The sequence below is a fragment of the Leguminivora glycinivorella genome, chromosome 7, assembly GCF_023078275.1.
Source record: "Leguminivora glycinivorella isolate SPB_JAAS2020 chromosome 7, LegGlyc_1.1, whole genome shotgun sequence".
Classification (NCBI taxonomy): domain Eukaryota; kingdom Metazoa; phylum Arthropoda; class Insecta; order Lepidoptera; family Tortricidae; genus Leguminivora; species Leguminivora glycinivorella.
This window is the reverse complement of record NC_062977.1, coordinates 11,255,574-11,278,867: the sequence shown is the minus strand read 5'-3', so window position 1 is coordinate 11,278,867 and position 23,294 is coordinate 11,255,574. Positions and strand designations below refer to the sequence as shown.

Genomic DNA, 23,294 nt, shown 5'->3' with positions numbered 1-23,294 from the left:
TATTAATATTATCAAAAAACGACCTTAGTAAACCCTTATTCATTTTTAAATACCTATCCAACAATATATTACACGTTGGGCTTGGAATGAAAAAAAAAATCTGCCCCCACTTTACATGTAGGGGGGGTACCCTAATAAAACATTTTTTTCCATTTTTTATTTTTGCACTTTGTTGGCGTGATTGATATACATATTGGTACCAAATTTCAGCTTTCTAGTGCTAACGGTTACTGAGATTATCCGCGGACGGACGGACGGACGGACGGACAGACAGACATGGCGAAACTATAAGGGTTCCTAGTTGACTACGGAACCCAAAAAATCCAAGATGGCGCCTGTAATGTATGGGATATCGGTCCGACATCCGATATCGGATCGGATAATGTGAAAACGCACTAATAAGTTACCAAAAATAAATGGCTTTTTATTTTGTATAAAATACAAAAATTTTAAATTGAATTATCTTATGGCAGAAGAATTTTACACGCAAGTAGATATTATGTATCAAAGGCAAGCACTTTGACGGAATCATTTGTAATTGAGACGCAACTTCCATCAAAGAAATTACCATGTTAGCGTGATGGCTAATTATGATCTCTTTGCATTATTCATTAGTTCATTGTGAAACAAGTGGGTAACATCGGTAATAACACCAGTGATATAACGTGTTTTTGTTGTAACTTGACTTCATTCAACTCAGTGTTTCTAAAGAAGTAGATATAATTTAATTGATATAGATAAGTTTGGGGAAACATTAAATTATTATATTAAAATAGGATAAAAAAGTGTCCTTATAATTACCGCGTTAGTTATAAAACAAACTATTTTAAAGGAAACGTATCGCATTTATTTTTTTAATTCGCTTGTCTCATCCTGGACTCTCGCTATTTCATTCCACTACTTCCACACTACTTCATATACAATTTAGTTAACTTTAACTACATAAGGAATCCCTTTCTTTCCCATGAACTCATGCGCGGATCCAGGGGTGGGGGTCATGGGGGTCATGACCCCCCCCTGGGGCCTAGGCTGGCCATACAAATAGACCACGTGACCCCCCCGGGGGACCTGGGCCTTTACCACGTGACCCCCCCCTGGGCACGAAGCTGGATCCGCGCTTGCATGAACTTAATGTTCAGAATTCCGTAGTCGAAGTTGTTATTCATATATTTTGTGGTGGTGGTGATGGTTAAATACTGGGGAAGTTAGTAAGCCACATTACAACTTACGAAAATGCAGACGAAAAAACATATTTTTTTTATGGGAAACAATAGAGATCCCATTGAATGCTAAGAAACACATGGTTATTAATCATTATGAATTGTGATAAAGTCCTTTGAACAATTATTCCGAATAAATTTATTTCCTTCAACATTTTGGATTTGTATAACTATGGACTTTGATTATTTTGGCTAAATACATTTTATGACTAACAATAATTATGACTCTCAAAAATCGGAACTACAATAATTTCTAACGTTTAATTTTATGACTAGTGACAGACAGACAAAATTATATGACGGAAAACGTTATGGATAGTAAAAATCGGACTTCAAAAAATATGGGAACCAATAGAGACCCGTTTTCATATTATCCGATCCGATATCGGATGTACGAAGGATTTTAAAGGCAAAAATCAAAGATGGTATTAAATATCCCTAAGGGCTCTAGAGTACAATCGTTTACGCTCTATGGCGAACGTTACGCAACAGTCGGAGCGTGAACGGTTGTACTACTTGTAGTTATAGCCTGACAAGTTTTTATTTGACCCTCGCCACGTTGCGGATTTTCAGCTGAACTAATTTATTTTACTGGCAAGGATTAATATTTGACACCCGTCGTCAAAAGTCATTGAATGTCAGTGATGTAAACGAGAAGTAAATATTTTCAATTTTCTAACGGTTTCATCGCAAATTTGCCCAAAATAATATTTAAAAAAGTGAAAATAATTATACTTAAGGTGATAATTTACTAACAACAAAAAAGGATGAAGGATTTCACAGTATTTCGATAACAATGTTCCGAAATCGTTTGTTGACATGACGGTACTGACAATTTATAGTGCGGTTGTCCTGTACTGATTATTTGGTTTCGATTTAGCTTAATTTATTTTTTGTTCTTATTTAAGGTGTCTGTAGCTCTGCCGTGAAAAATATTTATAGAAATAAGAAGGCCGTTACATCATTGACACCAGTATAAAACAAGGTCCCACGCAAAAAGAAAATAAACATCGACGACTTCGATAAAGGCACAAGATTCATGGATTTTAGGCTGTGCGGAAACAAGTAGCGAGTATTTAAACCTTGCTTATTAAACTTTGATTCTCTAAAACCCTGTTTTCATTTTCTACAAATATTAAAGCGAAACCAGTACACGCTGTCCCCATTATATATGACGTCCGCACATTATTGCCATATGAAAGCGGTTTGTAGCGACACTCTTTCAGGGTCAAATAAAATCTTGTCAGGCTTTACCTACTCTTGAGGTCAGAGCCCATTACTTTTTTGACGCATCGAAAATTCCACATAGTACCTAATTGAAATGAAATAGGTAAGTATCACCTTATTGTATATTCATGGAAATATGTAGCTAAATAGCATGTAGGTAATAAAGAGTTTCCGAGTTTCTAAGAACAATGTGACTAATTTATAAAACATTGTTTACGGTATTCGGAATACGTTCCGCCGCACCGGTGACATCAGAGGATTGACCTCAGTTCGTATTTACTCGTCGAGTGATATCATGAGAGCTGACGCTGACTAACATTCGCTTGACCGGGTGATAGCTAATAAAAATAGCCCAAGTGAAAGACCTTGAAAGATAGAGGTGTACCGCATCTATAGGTATGTACATTATACCAAAGAGGATCGAGTTATATATGTCTTTGATTATACTATGAAATATGGATCCTTGGGTAAGGATTTATACATAGGTACTCATACTATCTACTCATAAAATGACAAATCTTCCTAGTCGTAGAGTTTGTAAAACTAACGTTGTAGAGTCAGAAGTTCTTAGGCTACTACATGAGATTTGGTATTTTTTGAACACCGTGAGCTTTTCGTCGTGGCTGTTTTGGTTAGTTGGATATTTTGAAAAATCATGTATCAGTTTAAACCTGTATCTAAAAGGAGTCTGTAAAGGAGCCAAAAAAGCGTAACTTGTATTGTTATGTGGCCCTGAAAAATGCGTGTTTCCCGTAGGTACTCAGTCCTTGACACATATATTATTTTCCTGTACACGTCATCTTCCAGCAGCCAGCGTACGTTTGAAGCCGACATTTGAAGCCGTACGTTTGAAGCCGGTGTTTCACTACAAATTGTCCTAAAGGTGAATAAGTAATACATTCCAAGTTATTGTAAGGTTGGGCATGAGTATCGGCGCGCGAAGACGCACGCGCGTCGCAAACAGTGAGTCAGAGCAGCCAGTCGGTCGCAGCACTCGCTCGGGCAAACGTCCCCGGCATTTCGCTTGCTTTGTTTTAATAATTGTGTCATACGACAAGAAAAAGGTAAGTACATATTGTTTCATTATTATTCTCTATGTCATTGGGATATCTTAATTAGTAAGGTTAAGTTAGTCATTTTTTCAGTAAAACAAAATAAACAGTCCTAAATAAAATAAACTTAGGTATATTCAAGAAGCTTTACCTAAGCTATGGAGTCTATGGCAAGATTTTAAATTTTCGATCCGACATCCGATATCGGATCGGATAATTTGAAAACGCACTAACGGTCACTGATTACTTTTGAAATACCTACCTATGTATCGCTGTATGTATAATTTTATCCGTAAACATATACTATAATAATTATCATTTTCTATTTTTGAACTAATTGGGTATACACCTGATTCTTAGGCGGGAATTCATAATTAAGTGTTTTTTATGATTCATTATAAATCGTAAAAAACACTGCACCAAAGATTTTCTATAAAGTCACCGACAAAAATAGGGGATAAAGGGAGGGGGATGTTAGTTTATATATGTAGTTGAGTGTAGTTATATATTACGAGGGTGGGAGTTATAAGGGAGTGTTTGCCGCGTACAAATTCAACTACATAATATCAGCAAAAAGCATCATTCTCTACGGCTCGAAGGACCAATGGAGTGTATTCATGAAATTTACAGTTTTTATGCTCGTGCCCTAGGTAGATACACGATAGGGAATTGTTGTAAAGCAGTTGCTTTAAGTTATTTTCTGTGTACTTAATACATATACACAACAGTAAACAACACGAATTTAGTAATTACGCATTGGAAATGTTTGCTATTCAAATGTAATTTTTGCGATAATATTTTGCTTGGAGTTAAACTTTTATACACATTTAAGTGTGTGTATAAAATGTTTACTTGTTTGTATAAACTGTAAAGATATATCTCGATGCCGATGCCGTGTCGTACTATATGGGCATTTTCAGAATTTGGGACCCCCCAATTAGCGAAAGTTGTAACAAAAATTAACCCACTGTCAGTTTTGTGACGATAATTAAGCATAAAATTTCAATAAATTTATTGTTTTTGTGTTAATTACATAAACTTTAAGTGATAATCTACATTCAGAATGTGAAAAAAGTAAATATTTAGACAGATTGTATGCTTAATTGTCGTCACAAAACTGACAGCGAGTTAATTTTTGTTAACAACTTTTGCTAATTGGGGGGACCCAAATTCTGAAAATGCTCATATGTACAATAGGTACCCGCCAAACAATATGAAAATACCTTATGGACTTAGCTGCCGTATATTTAGTTCTCAGTTCTAGTTGTTTCCTTCAAGGTCGATTGACCACTGAAAGCTTTAATTTTACTAGGATCCTAAAATAAGCTCTCCAGTCACTGTTAGTGTTATGGTGCATACACGTAAGTATACTTATTTATTCGCGAGAGCAAGCGGCCTCGGCACACAAACAGGACAAATTAAGAAAGCTATCCGAGCGTATCGCCTCCAGATAACCAGTATAAATATGTCTTGCATCTGCTGATACTTGTTAAGATTTTATGGATCAAGTTATAAAAGTAAAGTTCAACTGTAAATATAGGTCGTTGTGGTCTCATGGCCCGCCAACATGTTGACCTAAAGGCCCATTTTGGGAGACGATGAGAGACGTATGAGCGTACCTCTACATCGACTTTAATTACTCCGCTTACCATTTTGTGAGGGCGTGGGTGGATTGTGTACCTACTATGGCGCGTCCATGAGGAACTGTTTGGCGATTACAAACGCTTTTTCCTGTCGAATTACGTAAGCTGATATAAAGACTGAACGCAAAAATATCACGATTTATATAAAGATTTACCAACAACAGTTTTCGTAAATATAGAGTACTTATAAAGGCTTAAAATTCTCTTAGTTACTTATTTTTATAATCGATATTGTGTATGAACATTGCAGAAGTACTTTTTTTATACGTCGAATATTTAAGTGATCGCCGAAATAAAGTTACTGTGAATGGCGTTCGTAGTTGGTATTAGTTTAAAAAACATAACTCTATCCGGTTCGAAGGACCAGCAGTGGATTGTTATGAACTAAACTTGAATTCTTCTCCAATCAAAAAAGCTAAAACTTTATATGTATTAAAATGAAGTCAGTACTGATTATCTTTTTAGGGTTCCGTACTAAAAAAGGTATAAAAGGAACCCTTATGGTGCGTCTCTGTCCGTCTGTATGTCTGTCACATTCCTAAATATCTCGAGAACTACTTATGCTATCGATTTGAAATTTGGCATAGTTATGAACATTGTTAACCTTTACAAATTGAAAGTATTATTTATTATAGGGTAAACTCGCCTCATTCGGTGACACGCCTAATTCGGTGAAACAACCAAAAATCGACTTTCGGAATAGTGCTTCAAAGCTTGTATCACCGAATTAGGCGTGTCACCGAATGAGGCGAGTTTACTTTATTTACTATTTAGTTCAATCAAAGACATATATAACTCTGTATAGACAGTCTAAGAAAAAAACGTACCTCAGTACCATACAGAAAAAGGTACGGTGGCCTAGATGGCATTATACACCTTTGGGGTACGCTCAGCTAGATGGCGCTAATATTAATTTTTGACATTTTCAAACATATCAAGCTAAGAATATGTGCCAAATTGTCAAAACTGAGGTTCAAAAGTTTTAATCCTGTGTCAAGAGATGGCAGTCTATGCACTGTGATTACACATTTTACTTCGACAGTAACTCTCTATAATACTCGATCCTCTTTGGTTCAATGAATCTACGAACTTATCTTTTTCTACGTAATCTTGGGCATCCATCCTATTTAACAGGAGTTGTAATTGGTGTAGGTACCCGGTGTTTGTAAGAAAAAAATCAACTGGTTGGTTAACCAAACGACTGATAAACCTATGTCACAGATTTGTTAGCATAAGTACCTAGAATTAAGAAAATGACATGTAAAATATCTTTTTATTAATAAATGATCGTATCGTATCGTATCGTGTTCCAGGTGGCGCCATGTCGCACTCGGTGACCATCACTCGCACCACTACCACCACGAACGGCGGCTCCGCGCTCTTCGTCAACACCGGCTACCTGCGGACGCTGCCCGGCCTACTGAAGCTCGCTGAACTGGTAATGACCACTATAAAGTTTACTTTTGTCGGCGACGTGACCCTTATAGCTGTATTATTTAAAATTAACTTATCATTTTTTAAATTAAAGGAAAAAAAGTTTAAGTTATATGTAATTGCTTAGAGCAGTACAAACGTCTTATAGCGAAGAGTCTCGACAAACACCTGGAGTTTCTCGCTGGGTGGTTAGATCCAGAGTCACTGTAGGTAATACCTACTGTAACTGAACACTGTAATCCTCAATAGGGATATGTATGCATGTACTGCTTGCCCTGCTCGTGGCAGTCATAAAGTTATCAAATGTGATTCTGGAAAATATCGTAGTTAGCTTTATCAGAAGTACTAGTACTAGAAGTAGGTACCTATACAATACTATCGTATCGATACCCGACACTTCTGAGGACAATTCTAGTGATGACAATGTTTGGTAATCCGATCTCACATTTGATGAAAATCAAGGGACGTCGATGAATTCCAGTAACCATCATTTTATTAAGGCACGTATTTAACCGGGCGACTGAATAACCATAGAAATGGGTATCAAAAATAATAGTTCGGCGACTAAAATGGGGCCTCAAAATATTTAAATATGAGGTAGCATTTTAATGTCATTACGGCTACGGTTTATTCAGACGCGAGTACCAACTATTTATTTGGCAACTGAATTATTATATTGGAAACAATTTAAGAGATACAGTTTAATAGGAAAACGGCTGTCTATTAATATAAAATATACAGTTCTTTTAAAATATTTATATAGCAAATTAATATAGAAACTACATTTTAAATTTATACATCGGCACTCATCACCTGAGCTGTCAATTTAATAAAAAAAAGGATTCTTATAAAATATAACGGTCGACAAAATATTATACTTATGGGTAAGAAATTAGGTGTTTGGGGTGCAGGCAACTTCGTTTATACAATTAATTTAACTTTTCATGACGTTTACTCTATCGAATCTAAGGCTGGCCTTACGCAGTCTTAAGGTGGCTCGCTTTCCATACAAAAAACATCTACCATTTATTTAGTCACCGCACACTACAACTAAATAAAAATATGCGCATACATCTACTATACATTATCCATCGTCGCAGTATTGAACGAAATACATTGTTTCATACAGAAATCATGGACAAATCCATGTGAATTTTTTATTAATTTTACGAAAATGTGCGTGCCAAATTTTGTGTACAGACACAGAGCCGTCATATTTCGCGCATTTTTAGTTGACATTGTCATCAGTGACACTTGGCTCTTGACAAGTAATTATTTAAAGATATTGGTTTACTTAACTCAAGCAGACTTAGAAATAATGACGCATTTTGTCAATAAAGATACATATCGTGTATTTCGACACTGCTAGTGTAAATCGAAATGGCGTCTCGGTCAAATGCATTGACTATGAAACAGGAGATCTCGAGTTCGATTCCGGGCTCTTTTTTAATAATTTGAACTTTTTTTGGATTTATTAAGTTTTATTTTTATTTTTTAATAGAATAAATATTCTATTAAAAAAGACTCTTACTATATTTCTTTCCTATTTTTTATTTTCATACAAAAATACATTACAATCTTTATTATGCCTTTGTTGATAAAATAAAATATTACACGTCAGGTCAGGTACATAGGTCATAGTGTGGCATAGTATTAGTATTAGTAATGTGCTGACTTCCTTACATTTACTGAGCTAGTTGACCTATGTTATTGTTGTGTGAATGTTTTTCTTCAACAACTAAATAGTTATATATATGAATATGTATGTAGGTATGTGGGTAGCTTTTGCACATTGTAATTTTTCCTCAGTCACCCGCTGAGCTCAGAGACCACGAACGCTGTAGTGTTCGAAACGTCGGGATAAATTGTAAATTCATTATACACGATTTAATCCGTTTTCATAGTTTTTATTTCATGAGTAACTATCGCGGTAACTGAAGACAATATTAACTAAATGGTTACAAATAATAATTATCATCAATATAATCTGGTCCAGGCAGGCAATTATGGTCGCGCGATAAATGATAAAACATCTGGCCGTCCCTATAATCGCACTTACTAATAGTGCGACAGGGACAGCCTGATATTTTATCATCTATCGCGCGACCATGCTTCCCGTGCTGTACTAGCTTTAGCCCGCGGCTTCGCTTGCGTTAGAAAGAGACAAAAGTAGCATATGTCACTCTCCATCCCTTCAACTATCTCCACTTAAAAAACATGTCAATCCGTCGCTCCGTTTGGCCGTGAAAGACGGACAAACAAACAAACACAAATTATCTTTGGTGAAACAACGAATTCTTCCACTTCAGATTATAGAGTAACCAGCTTTTCCCATTTATAATAAACTAGCTTTTGACCGCGGCTTCGCTCGCGTAAGAAAGAGACAAAAAGTAGCCTATGTCACTCTCCATCCCTTCAACTAAATCCCCTTAAATAATCACGTCAATTCGTCGCTCCGGTTTTGCCGTGAAAGACGGACAAACAAACAGACACACACCCTTTCCCATTTGTAATATTAGTATGGATTTGACATTATTATTTATATTTAAATAATTATATATGTATAGCCCAATTTCGTCGGTAACAGCGTGTTATGTAATGGCGTCGTTGGGGAACAATCGTCTGTCACGCCGTGAAGGTGCGTTCGATTCCCAGGATTATATAAACTTTTTGTATTTTTTTGGATATAAATTTCGTTTTTTTTATTGACTGAGCATGAATGGAGAGCCGAAGGTATCAATTTTGTCTTAGAGAACATATTGATTTTTTTATTGTCATTTTGATTTTCTATTTATTAAGTTGAGATATAAAACACAACTTTTAATACCCTCGCTAAATATAATATTTTATCGAAATCACTCCTTAGATAAAAAAAGTCCACTTGAGTTTTTAAAGCATTACGTTACTCAGTTAACTATTGCATTTTCATTTACTAATTTAAGATTTCAAAAGCGATTTGAATACCCTTGCTCCATCAAAAATAAACAATTAGAAAAAAAAATCATTCGGATCGTAGTTTAGAAACTAAAATTTATCTATACTTTTTGGATTTTTTTTTAAATATCAGATTAGGATAATTATGTTAGAAATTCTGAGTTCGACGAACAAAAAATAGTGTCACATAGTGTTGTGTTCCTGCCGGTGAGTAAGGCTGCCAGAGCTCAACGAGGGTGCGGGGTGCTGACGACGGGAGGACTTACGGAACTAATTTGTTCCGTCTATTGTCCTTTGAGTCGTCGGCAACCCAAACCCTCCTTTGAACTTGTACACTCCTTTTTGCTGTGCATACGCAGCAAAGGGGAGTGTACAAGTTTCTAATGGGGCGGCAACGCGCAAGCGACACTCTTCGAGTTGCAGACGTCCATAGGTTACGGTGACCGCTTTCCATCAGGCGGACCGTATGCTTGTTTGCCACCGACGTAGTATTGAAAAAAAAAGAGATAAAGTCCTGGATTCGAACCCAGTACTTCCATGCAAATCATGCGATGGCACGTATTTACCGCAAGGCTATTTAAACAAGCTGTCGCCGCGTGAAATTATCGACTAGAAGGAATACAAAAACACTGTTTGTATGTGTGAGTGGTACTTAAAAATAGTGTAAAATAGTAAATTTATTTACATTAAGGGGATTAACGTTACAATGAGAAGTTGAATGTTTGTTGTAATACGTCAATTTTAATATTAAATGTTCGCGAAGCATAATTGAAAGTATATAAATGCCTGTACGACTCCACAAAAAAAATAAGACTGGTAATTTGCAGATTAACGCCATCTAACGCAGCCTGAGCTTCGGGTAACCTAGGCGAGCCACCTTAACATCACTCTGAAAGATTATTTTTTTTGGCAGGAAAACCTTAATCATAATATGCTTTGGCATAAATCGTTCCGCAGATTTTATAATATCGAATCTTATGCTGGCATAATGTTAAAGAGCAAAATAATCTTCTAGATTAAGAGTACTACCGTAGATTTTTGATTGCATAATATTTAGGCGGTAAAAAGTTGTCCATTTTCTTCCTATTTCTGTTTTGATAGCGAGTCATGTGTGTTGGGGATGCAACATACCTAACACTCCTCCTCGCTTCGCTCGTCGTCGTACCTAACGGTGCCTCTGGGACTGTATTTCATTTCCTTTTTGCTATCGTTGTTTTGTTCATACAAAGTACCTGAGAATATGACATAGCAAATTTGGTAGGACTTATACGCAGACGTTTCTGCATGATAAAAAAACAGATTTTATATGTGTTTAAAAAAAACCTACTTCCCAATAATTTTTTTTAGTTGCCTCCGCCATTTAAATACTACTTTAAACGATGAGCTAAGTATAATTATTTAGGTGCTAACATCTAGATGACTACAAATATTAAAAATCTTACGCTTTACAATACTAGGTGCCAATTATTATTTTAGTCGCCAAAGTATTGTTTAATGTTCCTCGGCAATATTTTTGTCGCTTGAAATTTGCTGCCGTTTTTTCAATAATAATGGTGCTTAGTATTTGAGGCTCATATATTTTTTTTGTCGCCACAATATTAAAACACAGCCAAATTATATTATTGTATGCCCGACATAACTTCCCGTTTAATATTTTAGTTGCCCGGTTAATTATATGCCTTTTATTAATAATTAAAACAATTCTTAATTTTTATAGTTATTTGTTTTACAAGGGGGCAAAGTTGTTGTTTAACCCCACGTGCCAATATTGAAGCCCGAGCAAGTGAAAGATTCCAATATTGAATCGCAAGCGAGTGATTCAAAAAGTGGAATTTTGAGCGTTGCGAGGGTTTCAAGGCACGAAGGTTAAACAAACTTTGCCGCCGAGTGAAACTCAACATTTTTCACTTCACCAACACGAACAAAATACTGACTATAAAACATCAAACTAAATCAAATCTATCAATTTATTCAATATTTATAATTCAAAATCATCATTTTATAGGTAATTTCTACCAGCCAGCTCAAGATATCAAGCTAAAATTTGTATGAAATTACTTTTCACTCTTGTGGATAAAATGCAATTTTGCTATCTGTTTTCGAATAGCAAAGTAAGCCTTTATCAGTTGGTGTGGTGAAAAAATAATTACATGGTTGGTTCGTTAACAGGTAAGTGACAGGTGTTAATTTCTAAAATAATTAACAATAAGTAGAAAGAAAATTACTTACCTATATATATTTTATATCTAAACGAGTGAATTACTTGGAATTTGGAATTGGAAACAAGCTTGGAGACTTAGAATGCCCTAATAAAAATACAAAACCATATGTTAAGTAGGTACACAGGTAGGGCCCCAGTGTGGTGACCTAGCCTTTGGGGGTGACGAATGGGGTACCCACCCCGGGCTTCGCACTTGCCTTGGCAATAAGCAAGAGAGGGTTTTCCCCTGTTTCGCTATCACGTTTAAATAGAGATAGAATTTTTTCTGGGCAGAATGTGTTTTTTCTTTTTTATCTTCAATATTGTCAGACTCAAGTTTTACGAGTTTTATCATCTCTCAGATATTCTGGTCCAAACTGACCTAATTTCAGTTACGTAAATACCAGTGTTGTGCAAGCAGTAACGCATCGTTAATAATAAGGGCATCTTAACACATTCCAATCTGTGTAAAAATATTAGGTACGTGTCGTGGTGGCGCGTGGTAACAAGAAAAAAAATACCGGCCAAGAGCACTATTCTTGAATAAACTATTGTTGTATTGTAGGTATTATAATAATTATTTTTCAGTACAGATGGTCGTTTTTTTACGCACTAGTTCGAGAAGTGGTTCATTATATGCCAGGTCGAAACTTCGGAGGCTCATCTGTACTGAAAAACGTCGTACGAATTACGATACACGTGCAAAAAGGAAATTCGTAACTCGTGTCGATTTAAAACACTCCCTTCGGTCGTGTTTTAATTTATCGCCACTCGTTTCGAACTTCCTTTTTTACGCACTTGTATCGTAATGTACTATTGTGTTGTTCCAATAAAGAAAAAAACTACTTATAAAAAAAAATCTACGACTTCGTCGGGATCACTGATTTTAAAATAATATTATTATTTTATATCAATTTCGAGAAATTCGTTGTAATTGAAGAGATATGGTAGTAGAAAGCTTGCTATAAGTACAATAAGTAAGAAATTTCTCAATCTGTTGTTCCTTGAAACTGCGGCATGATGTCAACTACATAGCACCGATGAGTCATCTCTCATCGTAAACGATAATTAGATATAAGCGACTGGTGATGATTATACATCTACACACGGGACTCGCCCATTTATTTATTTCATATTGAGTTTCATTTGAGCTCTGTACTAGCTAGAGAACAGGCCTATTTTTTTACTCCCTAGCATCACTCTTGCTAGCAAGAGTTGTTTAAAAGGAAATAAATTAGATTTTATTGAAGAACTTATTATTCCATAAATAGAACAGTGACATCATGGAACATTATAATGATATCATATAAAAAATGATATCATAATATATTATGATATCATTTTTTTCCTAATTGGCCCATAGAATATTTAATAATTTAATGGTTGTTCTTAATATTTTTTTCCCCTCACTAGCTCGGAAACACGTGTTTTGTCCTTTAATACCAGCGGGTAAAAACGCATTTTATCCACTAGTGGGTAAAGTAATTTGACCTTGAATAAAGTCAAATTAACTGCTTTAAAATTGATAAAAGTAGGTGAATCTAGCAATAAAGATGTTTTACCACCTGTGGAACTACTGGAAGCAGTGATAAACGCATTTTTTGCATTGTAGTTTCCTCGCTATAATGAGGGGAAAAGTTTTGTGTTACACTCGGGTGCAAATGTATTTTACTTCTCGTGTGTTAAAAAACTCGCAAGTTCAGGATTCTATTCTCGAACCACTCGCTTCGCTCGTGGTTCAACTATAGAATCCTTTCACTTGCTCGTTTTTCAATTCCACACTCAGCGTTAAAATACAACTTTGCCCCCTTGTATAACAAATAACTATTTTTGTAAATGGCGGCACCATGTAAGTTCTTAATGCTAAATATAACTAGAAAGAAAGAAGAAAGAAACGTTTATTAAAATAACAAAGTGTTACATGTTATTCTGGTCCCCACACTAGGCACAGCCTGTCCTGTGGTGGACATAAAACATAAACAGAGTTTATAATTGAAAACAAAATAAAAAGTGGGTGTATAATAAACGATTTGTTAATAATACGTCATCATAAATAGGAAATCATTCTTTATAGTTTAGTCATACTCATGTTGTTATTGTTGAAACGTTTGGATTTCGTCATCCAAATATTCAATTAAATATTCATATTTTCTTGACCTAATAATATTGCGATACCTACTCAAGAAATTGGCTAATGGAAATTAATGAAATAGTTATTTGTTTTACAAGGGGGCAAAGTAGTTGTTTAACCGCACGTGCCAATATTGATACCCGAGCAAGCGAAAGATTCCAATATTGAACCGCGAGCGTAGCGAGTGGTTCAAAAAGTGTAATCTTGAGCGTTGCGAGGGTTTCAAGGCACGAAGGTTAAACAAACTTTGCCACCGAGTGAAATACAAAATTTTTCACCACACCAACACGAACAAAATACTAACTATTAAACATCAAATTAAATCAAATCCATCAATTTCTTTAATATTTATGATTCAAAATCATCATTTATAGGTAAATTCTACCAGTCATCTTAAGACATCGAGTTAAAATTTGTATGAAATTACTTTGCACTCTTGTGGATAAAATGCAATTTTGCTATCTGTTTTCGAATAGCAAAGTAAGCCTTTACCCGTTGGTGTGGTGAAAATATTATTTATATTTTCATGTCGATTAAAAAGGTAGGTAGCGAAAAGTAGGGTAAACTCGCCTCATTCGGTGACAGGCCTAATTCGGTGAAACAACCAAAAATCGTCTTTCGAAATAGTGTTTCAAAGCTTGTATCACCGAATTAGGCCTGTCACCGAATGAGGCGAGTTTACCCTACTGCTGAAACAAAGTGTACCCGCCAGTAGCTGCCACCGGCTAGCCACGTCGAAGTTAATTTATTAAGTATTAACTTGTTAATTTATTATTTATTGTTAACTTTTCTATTGTAAAATAGTTGTTAAGTGATTTAAGACCAATAAATACTTATTACTTATTATTATTATTATTAAACTTTATTAAACATTGAAGAATGTTTCGCACAAAATGTATTCCAGGTCAAGGGTCAAACAATAATAGTTCTTTGTTTTACAAAGTTTTAGTTTAATCGCACGTGCCAATGTTGATACATATTATGTACCCGATATCTACCAAGATTTTCATTAATTTTCCAGGCACTTGGAGCGGCGTGCGTTGGCGTTATTGGATACTACCACAATGAAAAAGGTTACGTGCTGCACGCTCCAGAGCTTTTCTTCTTTCTGATGGCAGTGACGTTCATGATCGGCACGTTTTGTCTTCTCACGGCGTGCTTAGTCTCCTTGTCCACAGCTTCTCTAATATCAAAGACAATATATGTAAGTTCTCGTTTCATTTTGCTTTATACTTTCTACTTTATGTTTTTGGTGCTAATTTTACTTGCGCCGTGGAACATTGCGGTCTCAAGCGTCGTTTTTATGTTGAAAAAGAAAAACCGTTTCATACTCGTAATGGTACCATTGTTAATAACTGATAAAGCTATATTTTATGTCTCTTAACCTAAGTATTTAGTTAAACTTTTTGGGTTTTCTGCGGTTCATAGAGCACACTCAGCTATGTTGGTTGGTATCGAATTAGGTAGCGTGAATTACGAGGTATTAAAACGTGAAATTTCTATGAAATTACGTCAATTACTCATTACAAGTTCTGTACAATCTGTACTCTCATAATACATAATGGCCAACTTAGCTTGGTCTAACTGAATAAATAATAATGGTATCCTATTAATACAAAATACCTCGTTGTTTTACAGTTCTTAAATCACGTCACCGATGGTTGATTGTTTTCTCAAAAAATGTTTTTTTTTTTTGTATCTTGAAAAATTAATAAATTATTGATGTGCAAGTGGAAAATTTCCAAAAAAAAAAATCGGAAATTTCATGAAATTTTCAAAAGGAATATGAGTAAATTTACGAAATGGAAAATTTCCATCTCCATACAAAGATCAGGATAGTTTCAGAATTTATCCCATTTACAAAATTTCGCAATTTTGGAAAGTTTCCATAGTATGATAAATATATAATAGGAATTTAATGATGATTTAATTTCCAGGAGGTGATATACCACGGTTTGGCTTGTATCCTGTATTTGGCAGCCAGTCTCACGTTACTGATAGAAGTCAATCGGTACAAAAATACTTACGGATACAGAAGCTATTACGAACCGTATTTAGCCGCTTCGGTAAGTTCATTATTCATTAGAAATCTATCTGGGATAACAATATTTCCAGATGTAATAAGCTAACATAGACTATTATAATACGAGTGCGAAAAATAGGAAATTAGCACGTGTATTGTACAATATTTTTCCCCTCACTAGCTCGGAAACACGTGTTTTATCCTTTAATGCCAGCGGGTAAAAATGCATTTTATCCACTAGTGGGTAAAGTAATTTGATCTTGAATATAGTCAAATTAACTGCTTTAAAATTGACAAAAGTAGGTGAATTTAGTAATGCAGATGATTTACCACCTGTAGTGGAAGCAGTGATAAACGCATTTTTTGCGTTGTAGTTTCCTCGCTGTAGTGAGGGGAAAAGTTTTGTGTTACACTCGGGAGCAAATGTATTTTACTTATCTTGTATTGAAAAACTTCGTGGTTCAACTATATAATCCTTTCACTTGCTCGTTTTTCAACTCCACATTCGGCGTTAAAATACAACTTTGCCCCCTTGTATAACAAATAATTATTACAGCACATATGGACTGGGCCCACTAAAGTTTCGAAACAGTAAATTAAAAAAAAATCTACTTTGCGCACTAGGGCTGTAAAATAGCAGTGTATGTACTACAGACTACAAAAATAATAAAATAATAGTATTTTATGCAACAGGCGTTTAAAGGAGCTCAAAAAAGACGAGTGGCGTGGGTAACAATTTGAGGCAGACGCCACGAGTATTTTTTGACTCAGTTAAACACCGTTGCATACAATACTTTTTCTACGACCATGCACTTAGTTTTTAATAGTTTTCTTGAATAACTTTCGTGAAATTCACACTGTTTCCTGTATTTTGACGCAAAGGTTTGCACTGTCAGCTCAGCTGCCCAAAGCCTTCCCGCGCACGCGCGCAATATCGTTATAACAATGCGTTACCATGGGTACAGAGCCAAACAGTGCATTTTCAGTTTTTTCGATACTGCGCGCATGCGCGGAAAGCCGGCGGATGCTGGTTTTGGGGAGTTCTATGCACGACCCTGTAAATGACGAATAACAAGTTCGGCGTTAGAAAAACATCATTTATTGTCATGCCGTTTCCGTCACTAGAAAAAGAGGCATAAGAATAAGAAGGTAATCATAATAAAATCAGGTCAGCGAATGTTTGCCGTTCAATAGAAAATTTGAATTTCGCCCCTTTCCTAGTGATAAACTTGTTTGATTTAGTAAATATTTTTGTTTTTCTGTTTTTTATGTTCTAATGTCATTTTTATTTTCAGATTATGGGACTTGTCGTGGCTACACTGTATTTGGTAAGCACGATTTTCGCGAATCGTTCGTACCGTGGAATATAAGCCATAAGTACACTCAGGAAGTCAGGATTTTCATGTCTATACAAACACAATATCTAGTGTGTTCCACAACTATTTTACTTTCTAAGATGCCATCTTACTGCCTTTGCCATGAATGTTAAAGATAAGGATAAATATATTATATGTAATATTGAGACATGATTGAGACATATGTATAGAAATGTTGCAGATATAAATTATATTTAGTGTTTTACCATAATAATTTATTTAATAATTTAAGTTATACTAACTAGTCAGTTCAAGAGTATTCGTTGTTCTAAGGGATACTAATATACAAGTAGACTAGAGGCGAGGCGAGTCCAACAGCCAGTTATTCGGAATTCAGAAAAAATCTGTTAATTAATGTCGGCGCAAATGTTTAAGCCTTTTCCAGCACAAAAATAGTTACCTATTGCAAAGTTTAAAATTTTTGGTTAATTACTTTTAAGTTAATTAAGTAAGTAAATATAAAATAATCTTAAACTATCTAAGCTATATACTTTTCAATAACGTATTTGTATGTACATGTAAGTAAGTATGTCTTTTTTAATAATGTATTAAGAAGTTAGGTATGAGTGCGGGAAAGTTTTAAATGCTAAGAAATGGATAAAAATTGTAAAAAAAAACTGTTTTGTATTACGTTCATTGAAACACCCTGTATAAATACATATTATTGCAAGTCAACACTGAATGAGAAATTGTGATCAGAACACATTTTTTAAATATGTAAGTAAGTACAATAAATGAACAATAACATTAATTAATATTGGAAAAAATAATACTCGTGAGAGTGAATTAATAAAATTGGTTCAAATTTTTTTAGGTATAACCAAATATTTATGAAATTGGTTTAATGATATTTTTAATTAACAATACGCGTATGAATGCAGGTACATAATAAAACTAATAATATATTACCACAGGTATTATGGTTTTAAAAGTACCTATTTATGGAGATAACCATCAATGATATTATGTTACCTACTTTAAAGTTAAAATAGTTGTAAATTATTTAGCCATCCGTTAAACGCATAAGACTTCGTTGCTTCCAGAATAGTAGCATGTATGTAAGTACATACCTACTAGCTATTATTACTCGAGATTTTGATTCCGAATTTTACCACGTACCGCAATAGTACATTACATCAGAGGCCGGGAAAATGAGGATTTCCGGCCAAGTGGGTATATACGGTCGAGCGAGCGTGCGAGCGAGGCCGGATAGGGATACGAGGCCGGGAATCCGTTTTCACGCCGAGGCATGTATAGTGCTTTTCTCAAACATACAATGAAATAAAAAAAAATGCTCTAAAGGACAATATTTTATGAAAAAAAGTTACTTTGCAGGCCTAGGCCTAAAAAATAATATGAAATCCCTTTATAGTCCTCTCGAGTTGTTGCGCCCAAAAAGCGATACTTCCCAGCCCATTTTAAGGAACGTAAAGACAATATTTCATTGCATGTTTGAGAAATAGTACATTACATCAGAGGCCGGGAAAATGAGGATTTCCGGCCAAGTGGGTATATACGGCGATAGCGTGCGAGCAGCCCATTTTAAGGAACGAAAGGGAATCCGTTTTCACGCCGAGGCATGTATAGTGCTTTTCTCAAACATACAATGAAATAAAAAAAAATGCTCTAAAGGACAATATTTTATAAAAAAAAGTTACTTTGCAGGCCTGAAAAATAATATGAAATCCCTTTACAGTCCTCTCGAGTTGTTGCGCCCAAAAAGCGATACTTCCCAGCCCATTTTAAGGAACGTAAAGACAATATTTCATTGCATGTTTGAGAAAATAATATTTATATACTTAAGTATTTGCAATATACTTACTTACGAGAACTTTTGCTATCGATGTTGTTGAATATATACTTTAATTTTAATATATTTGTACTTTCTAGTAAAATGTGAAGTTTTATTTTATTAAGGGGCGTATTTTTTCTTCATATATCATCAAATATAAATAGTACTAGTTAGGCGATGCTCATACTCGTATTGCTCATGTGACTGCTTAATTGCTTATAGGGTTATAGGTTACGGGCTCCGTTTACAGTACCTTCCCGAGTACCTATTTGTAAGCACCTAATGATAACCCCATGTTTGATTCTGCCATTGTTTTATTTATAATAAATATAGTATTCCTGAGATCAAGGTGTTGGGGCCACCCTAATCCATAAATAGAAGTCTCCACTGCTATAAGTCGCGGGTGTTCGTCCAGTTATTTTTACACGCCGGCACGCTCCTTGCTTAGCACGCGACATATTCAAATAAGTCCCGACATTTGTTAGAGAAGGTTCACATTATCCAGATAAATTTAATAGAAAATATTCAAGTGAACTGCTCTTGATTCAAAATTAGGCCAATAGGGCGAAAGTTTGCTGAACTTGCGCGTGCGCAAAACATCTAAAAATACATGTTGTTAATGACCGTTTGGCGAAGTGTTTGAACTCTCCCTTGTTTCCTGCCGGATGAGCCATAGATTGTGTCTGGACATTGTGGAGGGAAGTGTGTTTATTGTGAAACGTTAGAATTTTGGTGTAATATTGTGAAATGACACGAGGCCCAACCATAGTTCGTGTTGCGCCGGGCGGCGGCGGCGGCGAGCGCGGCATCAAATGTTGTTGCTGCCGCTGCTGTGAGTGCCTCAACCTGGGGTACCTCACTTCACAACATGGATTGATAAAACTTGCTGAAGCGGTAAGTATTTCCTACAAAAAATAAGTAACACATTTCAGTTAGTGGTGAAATTTATTTCACCCTACCTTGTGTATAGGAAAATAACAAAGATAGGTATGAAACTTAAATATAAATAATAAAACATTTACACTACGGACAAGTTGTCCGCCACGTCGTAGGTCTGTCTGTATGTTCCTGATAAATTCATGAACTGATTTTTGAAAGTTTTGTTCTGGTTTTGTGTGAATTATCTGAACTAGTACACGTGCGCTAGTTTTAGACTCTAATAAAATCACTACAGACTTGGTTACGTCACTACAAACGTGCTCTAAAGTTATCAAGCCGATAAAGTTCGTTTGTCCCTTTCCAACATATTGGTGTGATAGAAAAGGACAAACGAACTTACGTTTACGTACTTAGAGTACGTTTATGAATAAGGGGGTAAATATTTAACAAATCAACAACATTGCTCGTATACAGATGCTAGGCGGTCTGTGCCAGAGCCTGCTGGTGAAGTACGGCATGTCAGCAGCCGGCACGCTCGGCTCCGCCTTCCACGGGTTCCTCACCACCGCCTCGGCCTGCCTGCTCACCACCGCGCTGCTCATTGCCTGCTACGTACTCTCATCTAACTCGCAGCACCTCATCAAGCAGTCCGTGTTTGTAAGTTGTACACGTGTTTTGCACTCTGCTCGTTCTTCCACGGGTTCCTCACCACCGCCTCGGCCTGCCTGCTCACCACCGCGCTGCTCATTGCCTGCTACGTACTCTCATCTAACTCGCAGCACCTCATCAAGCAGTCCGTGTTTGTAAGTTGTACACGTGTTTTGCACTCTGCTCGTTCTTCCACGGATTCCTCACCACCGCCTCGGCCTGCCTGCTCACCACCGCGCTGCTCATTGCCTGCTACGTACTCTCATCTAACTCGCAGCACCTCATCAAGCAGTCCGTGTTTGTAAGTTGTACACGTGTTTTGCACTCTGCTCGTTCTTCCACGGATTCCTCACCACCGCCTCGGCCTGCCTGCTCACCACCGCGCTGCTCATTGCCTGCTACGTACTCTCCTCTAACTCGCAGCACCTCATTAAGCAGTCCGTGTTTGTAAGTTGTACACGTGTTTTGCACTCTGCTCGTTCTTCCACGGGTTCCTCACCACCGCCTCGGCCTGCCTGCTCACCACCGCGCTGCTCATTGCCTGCTACGTACTCTCATCTAACTCGCAGCACCTCATCAAGCAGTCCGTGTTTGTAAGTTGTACACGTGTTTTGCACTCTGCTCGTTCTTCCACGGGTTCCTCACCACCGCCTCGGCCTGCCTGCTCACCACCGCGCTGCTCATTGCCTGCTACGTACTCTCATCTAACTCGCAGCACCTCATCAAGCAGTCCGTGTTTGTAAGTTGTACACGTGTTTTGCACTCTGCTCGTTCTTCCACGGATTCCTCACCACCGCCTCGGCCTGCCTGCTCACCACCACGCTGCTCATTGCCTGCTACGTACTCTCATCTAACTCGCAGCACCTCATCAAGCAGTCCGTGTTTGTAAGTTGTACACGTGTTTTGCACTCTGCTCGTTCTTCCACGGGTTCCTCACCACCGCCTCGGCCTGCCTGCTCACCACCGCGCTGCTCATTGCCTGCTACGTACTCTCATCTAACTCGCCTTCCACGGATTCCTCACCACCGCCTCGGCCTGCCTGCTCACCACCGCGCTGCTCATTGCCTGCTACGTACTCTCATCTAACTCGCAGCACCTCATCAAGCAGTCCGTGTTTGTAAGTTGTACACGTGTTTTGCACTCTGCTCGTTCTTCCACGGGTTCCTCACTACCGCCTCGGCTGGATTGCCTGATCACCACCACGCTATTCATCGCTTGCTGCGTACTGTCGTGTAGCTCACAGCACCTCATCAAGCAGCCCATGTTTGTAAATTGAATTGTACATACATATGTATATGCCGGCCTCGCACCGGCTTATACTGCCTCGGCTTACACCTTCTCCAGTGCGTTTTTCATCGCCTGCTACTTTCTGTCGTCTATCATCTCAAGATATTTCATGAAGCAGTCCGTGTTTGGAAATAATTGTTTTGCCTGTTGTCCACAGGAATGTTTGTTCAACGCGACGGCCTGCTTCCTGTACCTGTCTGCCTCATCCTATATGGGTGTGGCGGTAAACCTCTACCTCTACCCGCAGTACGCCGTCATCAGCATGTACTCGGCATACCCAGCCATGACTGCAGTCTATGTAAGTATACTGACACATTATAAGTACCTATTATAACTACATCAACTCAATATCATTTGTCTTAAATAGTTCTTCTTTTCTTGAGTGAGTTGAGTGCGGGGCTTTTGCCTGTTCTAAAAGTTGGCGTAAGTAAGCGTGGTATATTTTACAAAGATGTTAATATATGTATGTACTTATTTAGCCAATAAATAGCTATTTACTATACTTACTTAAATATCTTCTTCTTCCTCGGTTCCTCATAAAAATTATGAAGTCTTTTTTTTTAATTTTTCGTACAAAATAAATATTAGCTTAATATAAACCATTATTGTTGTTATTCACGTTGTCTGTCACACATTAGATATAAAAGAATTCGCAATACATTACCTCTTAGGAAAAACTTTCAAGGGTGATAAAAATACGACTAAGTTTCATAACTTAAATGACTAATATTGTCTTCGGTTACCGCGATAGTTACTCATGAAATAAAACTATGGAAACGGATTAAATCGCGTATAATGAATTTAAAATACATCCCGACGTTTCGAACTCTTTACAGCGTTCGTGGTCAACGGGTGACTGAGGAAAAATTAAATTAGGGATGTATTTTAAATTCATTATACGCGATTTAATCCGTTTCCATAGTTTTATTTTTAAATGACTAACTTAAACTGAACTTAGATGTCTCTATAAATTGTACCTACTGAAATGTGCATTTTCTTCGTTTCAGTACATTGGAGTAGTTCTGGGAATACTTCACGGCGTCGACGCGTACATTTCATACAAATATCTTAAAGGATATCGATGAAAATGTACCAAACAAGAATCGCCGACGAATATTTTTATGTAATCGAAACTAACAACTCATTCCATATGGTTTACCTACTTTAGAATTAGGTATATTTAAGTTAAATATTATTTTCTTACTAAAACAATAAGACTATTTACCTTTGAATTATAAACATTGCCCCCACATATCACACACATGTAATGATACTAAAAATGGTTCACAATAGTAAGAATTAAGTACAGTAAATTTTCAGAGATACCTACCTAGTAAGTGTATAAATTTCTTTGTTAAACTAAATACACTTACACTCGGGTGCAAATGTATTTTACTTCTCGTGTGTTAAAAAACTCGCAAGTTCAGGATTCTATTCTCGAACCACTC

At 36.6% G+C, this 23,294-nt stretch overlaps 2 protein-coding genes across 4 annotated transcripts; both read left to right on the top strand.

Moving 5' to 3' along the window:
* The first annotated feature begins 2,737 nt into the window (after positions 1-2,737).
* Positions 2,738-17,388, top strand: LOC125228252. Of its 3 annotated transcripts, none has more exons than XM_048132750.1 (5): positions 2,738-2,843; positions 6,456-6,580; positions 14,863-15,045; positions 15,779-15,907; positions 17,160-17,388. In XM_048132750.1, the coding sequence occupies exons 2-5, from the start codon at positions 6,464-6,466 to the stop codon at positions 17,232-17,234; spliced, it is 504 nt and encodes a 167-aa protein (XP_047988707.1). In that variant the 5' UTR covers positions 2,738-2,843; positions 6,456-6,463; the 3' UTR covers positions 17,235-17,388. The 3 variants fall into 3 exon arrangements, with proteins under 3 accessions (XP_047988707.1, XP_047988706.1, XP_047988705.1); XM_048132749.1 differs by lacking the exon at positions 2,738-2,843 and adding an exon at positions 3,252-3,330; XM_048132748.1 differs by lacking the exon at positions 2,738-2,843 and adding an exon at positions 3,350-3,511.
* Positions 17,389-18,916: 1,528 nt separating this feature from the next.
* Positions 18,917-23,078, top strand: LOC125228245 (protein singles bar). Its single transcript, XM_048132740.1, has 4 exons — positions 18,917-19,926; positions 20,386-20,568; positions 22,004-22,144; positions 22,854-23,078. Exons 1-4 carry the CDS (start codon positions 19,780-19,782, stop codon positions 22,929-22,931), a joined length of 549 nt encoding a protein of 182 aa, XP_047988697.1. The 5' UTR covers positions 18,917-19,779; the 3' UTR covers positions 22,932-23,078.
* The last annotated feature ends 216 nt before the right edge of the window (positions 23,079-23,294 follow it).

Bases quoted from the DNA above. Each gene is read 5' to 3' on its own strand.
- LOC125228252 (XM_048132750.1), top strand. From the start codon at position 6,464: ATGTCGCACTCGGTGACCATCACTCGCACCACTACCACCACGAACGGC. The intron at 6,581-14,862 runs GTAATGACCACT...TTAATTTTCCAG, and splicing joins TACTGAAGCTCGCTGAACTG to GCACTTGGAGCGGCGTGCGT. The intron at 15,908-17,159 runs GTAAGTTCATTA...TTTTATTTTCAG, and splicing joins AACCGTATTTAGCCGCTTCG to ATTATGGGACTTGTCGTGGC.
- LOC125228245 (XM_048132740.1), top strand. From the start codon at position 19,780: ATGACACGAGGCCCAACCATAGTTCGTGTTGCGCCGGGCGGCGGCGGC. The intron at 19,927-20,385 runs GTAAGTATTTCC...GCTCGTATACAG, and splicing joins TGATAAAACTTGCTGAAGCG to ATGCTAGGCGGTCTGTGCCA. The intron at 20,569-22,003 runs GTAAGTTGTACA...TGTTGTCCACAG, and splicing joins TCATCAAGCAGTCCGTGTTT to GAATGTTTGTTCAACGCGAC.